Source organism: Propithecus coquereli, unplaced genomic scaffold (assembly GCF_000956105.1).
Source record: "Propithecus coquereli isolate 6110/MARCELLA unplaced genomic scaffold, Pcoq_1.0 Scaffold197, whole genome shotgun sequence".
NCBI lineage: Eukaryota > Metazoa > Chordata > Mammalia > Primates > Indriidae > Propithecus > Propithecus coquereli.
In genome coordinates this window covers 2,291,984-2,303,744 of record NW_012144633.1, presented here as the reverse complement: position 1 = coordinate 2,303,744, position 11,761 = coordinate 2,291,984, and the positions used below count along the sequence as shown (strand labels likewise).

At 36.0% G+C, this 11,761-nt stretch overlaps 1 protein-coding gene across 1 annotated transcript in view; it reads left to right on the top strand.

Moving 5' to 3' along the window:
* The window catches only part of LOC105809623 (myomegalin), an 88,861-nt gene that overhangs the window by 24,195 nt on the left and 52,905 nt on the right, over positions 1–11,761 (top strand). Inside the window, exons 6-9 of the mRNA XM_012643459.1 lie at positions 1,181–1,297; positions 1,532–1,669; positions 2,692–2,804; positions 3,968–4,095. Coding sequence (XP_012498913.1) covers positions 1,181–1,297; positions 1,532–1,669; positions 2,692–2,804; positions 3,968–4,095 — 496 coding nt within the window. The remainder of the gene's footprint in view (positions 1–1,180; positions 1,298–1,531; positions 1,670–2,691; positions 2,805–3,967; positions 4,096–11,761) is intronic.

The following is an 11,761-nucleotide window of genomic DNA, read 5'->3' as shown; positions in this document are numbered from 1 at the left end:
AGGCACATTTAAAAAAACAGGTTTCTTTAATTTGGGCAGACATTGTGTTATGTCAAAATAATAACATTTTCCTATTTTATGTATGTTTTTCTATACAACTGTTGAAAGTCTAGAAAGATCAGTGCCAAAGAAATACTTGTCAAAAAAGGCGGAAGTAAGGTGAGAGACAGTAAGTATTATAATTATAGATTATAATAAGTGATATGAGGGAAACAATAGAAAGTAACATGGATGGGGAACATCTTAGGGTGGCCAAAGAAGGCTTCTCTGAGCAGGTGACATGTTAGCTGGGACCTGAGGATGAGAAGGAGGCCACTCTGAGTAAGATATTTCAGGCAGGGGTATTAATAGTTGTGAAGGCCTTGAGTCAAGAGAAAGTCTGGTATTCCTAGAACAGAAAAAGTCTAGCATGCCTAGAGAGTCATGAATGAAGAGTAAAATGGCAGATATTGAAGTGAGGAGGAGTAGGCAGGAATCAGATCACTAGGTTTGTTAAGAGGATTAAATACATACAAAGCATTTATTATAGTGCCTGGAACATAGTAAGCACCCAGTAACTGTTAGCAGCTATTATGATTTTTAATAAACTCTGTCATAATCAAATATTTGTCATTTTTCTGGTAAGGAGGGTTAGGAGACACAACACTGAAAGTTCAGGGGGCATGCAGTACTAGCTTTTGGTAAGATTTCTTCATAGGCAGTGGTATGTTCTTTCATCGGGATGCATGTAATGTTGGGTGATCTCTTGTGATGTTATCAGCCATTGCTGCTTACTTTATCCATTAACTCATTAAGGGTTTCAAAATGGAGATGTTCTAATTCTGTCATTTTTTCATCTATTAGCTGATGTACTTACATAAAAACTACTCTGCTAATAGTGACCAGTTTTTAAAAATATAATAAATTCATTAACTAAACATATTTGATGTATTTTATAGTGCTAACAAAAGTGGAGGACATCATTAAAACCACTATTACAGCTTCCCATAACACATCCTTTGGTACCACACTGCATGGTTCATTGATTTGATCCAGGAGAGCCCTATTCGTATTCTAGTTTTCTCTTGCATTACTGTCTGATAGTGATATTGTATGCAAAAGCATCTGTCTCAGTGTTAAAATGTAAATGTGACAGATAGTTTCCTCTGCCCGCTGACTTGAGGATTTCTTCTCTCCACAGATGGAACTTTCTGCTCTACAGTCCATGGTGGCTGTGCAAGAAGAAGAGCTGCAGGTGCAGGCTGCTGATATGGAGTCCCTGACCAGGAACATACAGATTAAAGAAGACCTCATAAAGGTATTTCAAAGCTTTTTAAAGACCACTGCAAATGTTTGCAGCTCAGAATACCTGTAGAGCATCTTCAAACCATACCCAAGTGTGGGTATGACATTGAGTCTCTTGGCCAGTCCTTATCAATATCCCATTTGAAAGTATAGCAGACTATTTCAAGAGCATTTTTTTCCCTTGCTCCTTTGCTGACTACTATTTTTATTACGATTTTTATAGTTATACTTATTTTTTGACCTCTAGGATCTGCAAATGCAACTGGTTGATCCTGAAGACATACCAGCCATGGAACGCCTGACCCAAGAAGTCTTACTTCTTCGGGAAAAAGTTGCTTCAGTAGAATCCCAGGGTCAAGAAATTTCAGGAAACCGAAGACAACAGGTAAGTTATTGGAATACAAACCTTATATTTTACTGTGAAGTAAACAGTGGAAAAGCTGTCAATCTCAGCTATTTATGAAGGGGTGAGTTGATGGAGTTTCATAGTGTGCTCTAAAGTTTCCTACTTTGGTCAGTAGCAGCCATAGATCCCCCTTTCTGACATTTGCAGTTCTGAAAAGAGCAACAGTTCTTTTTGGACACTCATTGTCAGTTATCCCTCACTCTCATACATAAAGTCTTTTTCCTCTCAACTGAATCTTTCTCAGCTGCCTGCATTTAACCATGTTCAAATCCTTCCCAATTAGAAATAGAAAAAGAAAAAGAAAGCTCCAGCCTTTGCCCCAAATTCCTTTGTAGCTACTACTCCGTGTCTAACCTTCCTTCAATGCCAAACTTTTCAAAAAGACTTATTTGCCTATATTCTCTGTCTCTGTTACCATCTCTGTCACTAACTACTCATCTTACTCCAATCTGGCTTTTAACTCTATCTTAAACGGATCTCTGCTGGTTAATACAACATTATAGCTCATTACCCTTGTAGCACTTACTACAGCATAGATGCCTCTATGATTTATGAATATCTTTTTCCCCTATTACATAATAAGCTTTCCCCTAGAACCTAGAACAAAGCCTGTCACTAGACTGTGCTCAGTATATATTTATTGAATGAAGAATACTATCGGGTCCTATTATGTATGTTTCCCCCTATGCCTGTCCTTTCTTTCTCTCACTCCTTTCTCTTAGCCTCTTTCCTATGCTTCTGGCTTCTCTCTCCCTTTTCTTTTTCTTGCTTCTATGTTTGAATTTCACCTTATAGGATTTTAAAGATAAAAATGAGAATGTGACATTGATTTGGAAAATGTAAAATACTATGAAAAGCTTAAGTAATAAGATAGTAGGTTTTTTTTAGTCATAGTACATGTTGCTGCCTATTTTTTTTTTTTTTGGTCTCTTTCTCAGGATTAACTGTGGCTTCATGTCTCACTTTGCCATTTGCATATTGCCTCCTCTCTCTTTCCTCAGTTGCTGCTGATGTTAGAAGGACTGGTAGATGAACGGAGTCGGCTCAATGAGGCCTTACAAGCAGAGAGACAGCTCTATAGCAGTCTGGTCAAGTTCCATGCCCATCCAGAGAGGTAAGAGAGTGACTGTTTTTCCTTTTTTACTTTTTAAAATTTTTATTCCTTTTATTTTTCATTAAGTGCAGATGCTTATGATACTGAAGAGGGGAGAGAAGAAAGCACACACCATTACTGGGGCGACCCACTTTGTCATTAGTCGTGTGAATTGCTCTGAGCCTTGGTGTTAAAATGTTAAGTCAGGAATCATGTCTATTTTTCATAACTATTACGAATTTTAAGTGAAAAAATAGGTTAGGTGTCTAAAACAATGCCTTATAAATAGTAAGCACTCAGTGTATATTTCTTTCCTTTTCTCCATGTCCTGTTATAAAAGTAAGGCTATGAAGGGCACTGATATTCATTTACTATCAATAAATATCAATGAAGAAAATATATTAATTGTGATGGCTAGTATCATCCCAGGATCACTGATAAAAACTTTCATGACAAATATATTTTCTTGATTTTCAGTCATGTACATGAATCTCTCGGTTCATTTTATGTTCCTTCGTTTTCTTTTCCTCATTTTGCCTTCCCTCCTAGCCCTTTTTACTTTTTCCCAATTTTCATTTTTTACTATTTGGTTTCTTCTAATTTATTGTTGTGTTTTAAAATGTTTTCTTTGTACTTCAGGAAAATGAAGGAAGAGGAAGGGTATGATAGGACCACTTGAATGTATTACTTTTTAAAGAACCTCTGGATCTCTAGTCCTTAGGAACTGGATTCCTTTTCAGAGCACTATCAGGTTTAGTAAAAAATGAGAAAACAAATATCTTCAATGGCAATTCTACTTGATTCTGTCTATCTTCAATGTACGTGTAGGTTTTTTATGGGTTTTGCTTTTTCAGAAACCAGAGCTCTTAGTCAAATAATGAAATTTCTCTTATGTGGGCTATAGGGGTATGCGGTGAATCATAGGAATCATGGTTTTATGTGAGATTGGCCCAGAATCTAGCATAAAGAGACAAGCTTTAAAAAAAGAAGCAGGCCTTGCTCATCTACCAGCAGTGAACACAAGTGCCACGACAAAGACTACAATCATTTATTGTGTCCTGGAGAACAATTACTTTAGAAAGTCGCGTGGCTCAAAGTGACATTGATGGCTCTTTGGAAGCAAATGTGGACTCATTACAGTTGATGGCTAATCCATTTTCCTTCTGTATGGCATGTTTAATCAGCTCTGAGAGAGACCGAACTCTACAGGTGGAACTAGAAGGGGCCCAGGTGTTACGCAGTCGGCTAGAAGAAGTTCTTGGAAGAAGCCTGGAGCGCTTAAGCAGGCTGGAGACCCTGGCCGCCATTGGAGGTGGGGAACTGGAAAGTGTGCGAGTTCGTCACAAGCATGCCTTCTGAGCACTGGCGGGTCAGACTGCAGCCCAGGATGGAAAACCTTGTTTACACTAACCAGAGAAAGCCTTGGCTGACTTTGGCAGAATTAAATGGTGATTTACTAATGATAGAACTGGTACAAGTAGCATCAAACACAACGTGAAACTCACTTTAGCCTATGTGTACATATCTATCTCTAAATTGAATGGTGGAGGTTACAAAGTGTATTTGCACATTTTAAATCATTCCATTTTAGTTTTTCCATTCTTATTCATTGCTTTCCTGAGCCTTCCTTCTCATTGCCTCATCCCTCCTATGGGCCAATAAAGTTTATTCCTCCCCCTACTTTCACAATCCATTTCATATGTTCCATATCATGTCATAAATGCATGCGTGTGTATTATTGTTGCCATTCAATCAACTTCTTCCAGAGCGTTTTTTAATCAAATAAAAGAATTAAAATTTCAAGATGAGAGAGAGAAAGAGATTGAGAGTCTTGTCAGAAGGTAATCAAAACCAGGAGAGTAGTCTTGTAATAGTAGACTACAAGTATGGGGAATGCCAAGTTGAAGAACAGAGGCAAAGACTACTAAAGTGTATAGTAAACTTCTACCTCTAATATTGTTTCAGAGTTGACTATTGAACGATTGGCGAAATCAGATTAGGTAAAGATTAAACTCTATTTAAAATTTTTTTCTTTGTTGGTCCCTTTCGGTTTCTTTAAACCAAGGCCATGCTATTTAGTCAGAACATGACTTCACTAAAGGTCTTCCAGAGTCAGAATTCTCTGTGTACAAAGAAAATTTCAAATTAGTGTCTTCCTTTATATTTGGTATTTCACCAAATAACTAACTCCTTGTAGCCAGAGGAGAGCATTGCTTCTATACTTCCATTTAGTAGTGACACTAGACAGAGTCCTGTATTGTTCACTATTTAGTGTATGTATATTTTCCATATAAAAATAAATAGTAGGCTTCAGGCTTTGAAGCTTGAATAGTTTAGAAAGGTCACAGATCTGTGTTCAGAGGTTTTAGTCACTGTCTCAATGCTTTCTTGTGGCAACATGACAGGTATAAGAAAAGGGGCACTGGAGATTGTATTTCTGGTGTCTTAAATGTCAGGAGTATGAAAAGTGACCAAGATTACTCTGGAGCTTTGTGAGCTCAACATCATAAGTTTTTATTTCTGCTGGATATGAATTTCCTAGATTAGAAGCTGAGATTTTAGTTACTTTAAACATAGAACCTAGGGATTGGGGATTGAGGCTTTATAGCACCATAAATGTGCTGAATACCCTTTCTAAACTAAGTGGGACATAATTTTTCTTTTTCCTTCCATTTTTTTACATGGCACTTTGTTTCTTTCACATTCACGTGTTGGCATTCTAAATTCCATCCAAGGTTCTGGAACTTTAACTGTGTCTATAACGGAGAAAGCATCAGTCAAACTAAAGTGGACAGGGAGAAGATGTTCTACTGGAGAAGCACCCTGGAATCTTCTGATTAAGTAGTTTACAAAAGATTGATAGCCATAACCCGTCCTCTTACTGGATATGCTTTTCCAGTTGTAATGAATTTTAGGAGAAAAAGGAGTCATTTGAGGAAGGAAATCAGGTGTGTAAGGAGAACCATCCACTTTTGTCTCCCAATTTTAAGAGACACTTTCTTGCACAAAACGTTCTGTCAATTTCCAGAAGTAAAGAGGAGGTTAATGGAGCTGTAGAAATGTCAACCCATCAAAGACTAATCCGTTGTGTCATTACAACAAGGCATTTAGTTAATGTCTTTCCTTAATTTTACTAATAGACCAAGGAAACTTCTAAGTCTGCTGTTAAGATTCAACCATGGGTGATTCTTGGGTTCTAATGGTTCATAGAGATTATAGTAATTTATGTTAATAATCACTCCTGCTTCTGTCAACCTCTGACAAGAGTAGATTGATAGAAGGATAAATTAAGAGTTTGATCTTGACACCATATGTGACTAAAATCCCATGCTAACTTTCTGGTCTGGGTAGGTGGTATGAGGTTTGCAAGCAGTGCTACCTGAAGAGGCTTTGATGGTCTAACAGTTTTATGTGTGAATTTGGCATCTGACTAGAGAACATGATTCTGAAAAATTCTGTCTGTAACCCACACATAAATGGTGCTGTGATTGGGTATATCATTTATGTAATTATACTTAACATAATATATGATTCCATTTTCTCTTCAGGAGAAACTCTCTTAATGGATCATTCTACCTTCGTCAGGCATTTTCAACATTACAATAGTTTTAAATAAAGCACCATGTTCTTATAGAACGTTAAGCTTGAATTTAAAAATCTTAAAGGAAGAATAATGAAGTAAATTTTTATTTAGATCATGCTTAATTGGAAGCATAGAACTTAAATTTAGAAAAATCCATATTGAAATATTTTTTTTCTCACATTTTCTTTTTGAATAATAGCAAACCTGCAGAGTAATGGTTATAGGAGGTCAGGGTAGATGAAATGTATAGTTTTTAGAACTATAGAGTTGAAAAGAACCTCCAAGAAGACTTATTTAATGAATGACGTGGAAGTCCTTACGACTCTTTTTTATTGCAAATTTAAACTATATTACTGAAATCTGATGATTGTTAGTGCCTAGTATAAATATTTGTTTGATGTTCTCTTTTTAGATATCTAGCCAAGTTGTAACGGTTTTGAAAAGGCATGGTTGGGCTGTTTTAGTATGTTAGTCTTTTGCTTTGATAGGGTGTACTCTTCTTCATTCCCCTCCCCCTCTCCCTCTCTCTCTCTCTCTCTCTGATAGGGTGTACTCTTCTTCATTCCCCTCCCCCTCCCCCTCCTCCACACCCACTTATCTTCATTCAGTTGTGGACAGTAGCAATATTTTTAGTATCTCTACTTCTTAGGGAAAGAACATTTTTCCTTGTTCATATTTTTAAAAGATTTTTCAATTGCATTATATATAGTAAGAGATCTATCAAGGATCAAGAAAATCTTTATATATTAGCTCCTAGCCACAAGAAGTAGTTTTCTTAGAATGTTCTTTAGCATATTCTTCCTACATGGTTGATATATAAGTGACCTCCTTGGCAGATATACATAAAAGACCAATCATTTTATGCTTTTTTATGCTCTTAATTCAGTATCTGGGTCATGAGAAGTTTGAGTCATAGTTTCAAAACAGTTCAAGAAATCTGATTTTGGTTCTTTTCTACTTTGATCTTCCAGTTGGATCTGGAGTCTTCTGATTAGGGAGAAGAGGAGAAGATCACATTGCATTGAAAATTGTTCCTTTCATTGAGAAATAAATGTTGACCTACCTAAAGTCACTTTCCTTTGGACTCTAAGCCTCAGAGAGACCAATACCTTTGCTTTCCTTGAGCTAGTATTAGAAAACTCTATTAATAGTTCCCATTATTAGGATAAAGTCATTGTTTTGTGGTTTCATAGTCTTTTTGTATGAAAGAGGCACAGAATCTTCACATTTGATATCCCTGAAAAACTCAAGTTGCCTCTTTTTCAACTAGGGCCTCATGTAGTATTCTGCAGGCCTACAGCCACTGGTCTGCAAGGAAAAATGACAAACTTCCTATGGAGTTAGGAAGAAATATTAGTAACCCACACACTTAAAAGTCCATCTTCCATCTTGCTCTGTAGAAATTATACTAGAGATAGAATAAATGAAATTAGTTTTCTTTTTCAGACACATCCTGTGAGATGCAAGCACATAGAATATTTTCTCTCATTACTCTTAGGGTTAAAGCTTAGAGAGCTTCTCTTCTCCCTTTGGTAGTATAACCATTTGTACTGTAGAAAGAACACCTGGAAATATGGAGCTCATATGTGGTAGCCCAATAATAAAAAAACAGAAGAAATGAGCCAGTAAGATAAGATATTGGATTGATTTTTATAGGATATCCTTTCTGAGTCTTAATGTATTTTAGAATATGGATTTAAGCTACTGTCTGGCCATTTGCAGCAATACCTTCATTAAAACAGTTTATTATGATTAGAAAACAAGCATGTTGCTTTTAAGTAGTGTGAGTATTGGCAGAAGGTAAGTCCTCAACTTCTTTTTATATAATCATATAGCCAGGATGAGTTTCCTAAATAAAAAAATTAGTGTTGTAATTTGCTTTCAATAAAAACTGGGAAATGGAAGGGAAACACAACACTGTAGAGCTGACAATACTAATTTTACCAGATTTCAAATAAGAATAATTAAACTTATAAAGTGATGTACTAATTATTTTTGTGTTACTTTCCCTTTTTGTTTAAAGTCAAATTCCAGAAGTAAAAATCTTTATCATACTATTTTTTTCTTGTAAAAGTTGGAAGGACAAAATAGAAAGTTCAGCAACATCAGAAAATGTTTGGTCTAAAATAACGTGAAGAGTAGAGATGTTAAATACATGAACTAAATTGGCTTCCTTTTTCCCTTGGAGAACTTAAAATTGTCTAGCATTTACTTGTAGGTTTGCTTTTAGTATATAATGCGAATATGCAGTGCTGCTTTTTGCAATCAGCAAAATCATTGCTCTAAGATATTAACCTCTCAATCTATAAACTTTAGAGGTATGTGTATATACAAGTATGTTTTATAAATCATGAATTACTGTGTCCATGAGGTCTTATTAGTTTGATAATAAAAGCGGTTTTACTTGCTTTTATTACTTAAAATTTTGTAGGCTGTTGAAAAAAATTAAAGTGATTCATAACAATTTCAAATGAAGAATGAAGTGACATGTTAAATGATCAGAACTTGGCATTGCATTATTTCCAGGACTATTTCCCCACCAAAATAAGCTGTATATTTTTCTCTGGAAGTTCATTTCTTTATGGCACTGTGCTGTTAAACTGTGTTAACATTTGTGCTGAAATGGAGAGTGTACTTTTTTATATATAAGTGTCAGAATTTCAGCTACTTTAGTTAAGGCACAAAAAATTGTTTCTGATCTAATAAAAGTATCGAAGGCCAACAGAAACTATTCGGTTTCATTCTTAAAAGATCTATGAGAAAAGCAGAGAAAGCTCATATATTTTTTTTTCCCCTCTAGGAGAATCAGTCTGTTGATCATTTAAAATTCCAAGTCAAAGCAAGGCTCTGTGGAATGAGTATTTATTTATCTAAAGGAAGGACGAAGAAGAAAAAACCTGAATTTTTCTCCTCCCAAAGTGAGACTAAAGAAACGGCATTGCACTTTCCCCAGAAATGTGAAATGAGTTTTACCTTAAAAACCCTTTCTTGCTCTCCTTGCTGAAGGGAGAGTAGTAGAAAGCAGGACAGAGATTTGAGGAACCAGTTGTTGTGGTGGGTAGTGCTATCTCCAGATGTTCCTAGAAAAGCCTGTTTCTTGTGTTCTTTGAATAAAAAAGAGACCATGAGCAGGAAGAATTTCTTGACGTTACTTAATTATAACATTACAGATTAGGTGCAGTGGTCATACCTCCTGTTCTGCCCAGCAGTCCTAACTTACGCAATCCCTGGTCAGCCTAAGGATAGGCGACTGTAGTTTCATGAAATAGTCACCTTGTTGAAGAAATAAAAATTCCAGAGTGCTAGTGAGACTTCATACCCCCAAAAGTGTTTGAGATTATGATTTGGTCTTTTGAAATCACTTAAAACAGTTGATTTCAGAGAAACGAAGAAGCTGGAAGCCTCTCTAGGCTACTTAAGAGATGTCGTGACTTGAAAACAAAGGTACATCATAAAGGGGCATGACTGCAGACAGCAGTTTTCTACTACTTATGTTCCAAGATCATAATCCGTCTAGATAATTTTATTTCTCAACAGAAACTGTGGAGGACTATATGGAATCGTATAGTTTTCTTATGGTTGGGAAGAGAATGTATGCAGGTGAAATGGTAGTTTGATAGAAAACATTTTTTCTTTGATTCTCTCATACAGCGTCATAATATTAAAGTCAGTAATAGTTGGTTCATGACATGAAAATGTGAGAGAGTTCTTGAATAATCACGACAGAGTACCTGGGAGTGAAAGTGAGATGGCCCTGAGAGGACCTGACACAGGAGCCTGGCGCTGAGGGAAAGGACACTTGTCACTGCAAATGTATTCATGCTTAAAGTTTTAGCTCTTCAAATCCCCTTTCAAAATTAGTAAAATATGACCCCTGCTATGTTCTAAGTAACTATATGGAAAATAATACTGCTTTTCTGTGGATCCCATATTAATGGCTTAATGAGGAAATAATAATGACTGCCGAGTAGAATTTGGGGAAAATGGTCTTGACCCCACCCAGTTTGGACTCATTACTAAAGAATTAGCTGGAGGTGCCCAGTGCTTTTTGAAGCTGAGGTGGGAGGATTACTTGAGGCTACGAGTTTGAGCCAAGCCTGGGCAACATAGTGAGACCTCCATCTCTACAAAAAAATTTTTCAAAAAGTAGCTGGGCATGGCAGGGCACACCTGTAGTTCCAGCTACTTGGGAGGCTGAGGCAGGAGAATCCCTCAAGCCCAGGAGTTTGAGGTTAAAGCGAACTATGATTGCACCACTGCACTGCAGCCTGGGCGACAGAGCAAAAAAAAGAAAAAGAAAAGAAAACACGCCATGAATTTCCCTCTAAGGCTTATTTTCATGCATGAGCATGATGAAATTTTAATGCAGTTATAATTTAATGATGATAAATCTTTTTTGTAAAGCACCTGTCCCAAAAAGTTCATCCTGTTTTACTGAAAGCTCTATGCTTCTCAACTGTCCTGTGAAGCGGGAGAGAGCAGAGTATTATTTCAAGCCTCCTGCTTAGGGAAACAGGGATTCAGAAGTGAAGAAGTGCAGGTAGAATCAATCAAGATCATCCAGTTAATAACATCAGGTATAAAACTTCCTTCTGCTGACTGTATTTAGATTCTATGGCCTTCAACTTTTTAAGCCCTCAATTTATAAGCCCACGGACCACTCCAGTTTACTAACAATAACAATAATAATAAAGCAATACTGTTTAAGGGTAATATTTATTGTGTATACACTTTGTGTCAAGCACAGTTCTAAGCACTTCAAAATCAGCAAACCCTTTAAAGTTCACAACGGTATGAAGTGGATAATACTATTAGCCCTAATTAATAAATGAGGAAACTTAGTTATGGAAAGTTATGGAAAGTTATAACTTTCCATAACTAATAACAAACTTTGTTCCATACATAACTAATAACAAAAGCAAATTCAAACCTAGACAGTCTGGCTAGGGGGTCTTTGTTCTTAATGATTATGCCATCCTCAATTTAAAAAGTTCAAATATATGAATGTTTGCCTCAGTGATAAGGATAGCTTATATTTGCATAATGCTTAAATTTTCACCCAAGGATTTTTATCATATTATGTTTTATAGGCTTATTTTATTTCTGTGTACTTTGTAGAATTAGGTAGCTGGTAGAAAATAATTTTCTAAATCTAAATAAGGGACATTTTAGTATCACTTCTATTTTGTGTGGTTCAGAGCCTAGAAAATTCAAAGAACTACAGCTTAAGAACTTCCATTCCATTGATGCTTCAAGTAAAAGTTATTAATAAAATTGCTGGTCTAACATGTAAAACTTAATCCTGGAGAAATAAGTTAACTTTGAACAGATTCTTAGTTTTCAGAGTATCTAAAGGTAGCAGACCATTTTATTTCATATTAGAAATTTAAAGTAT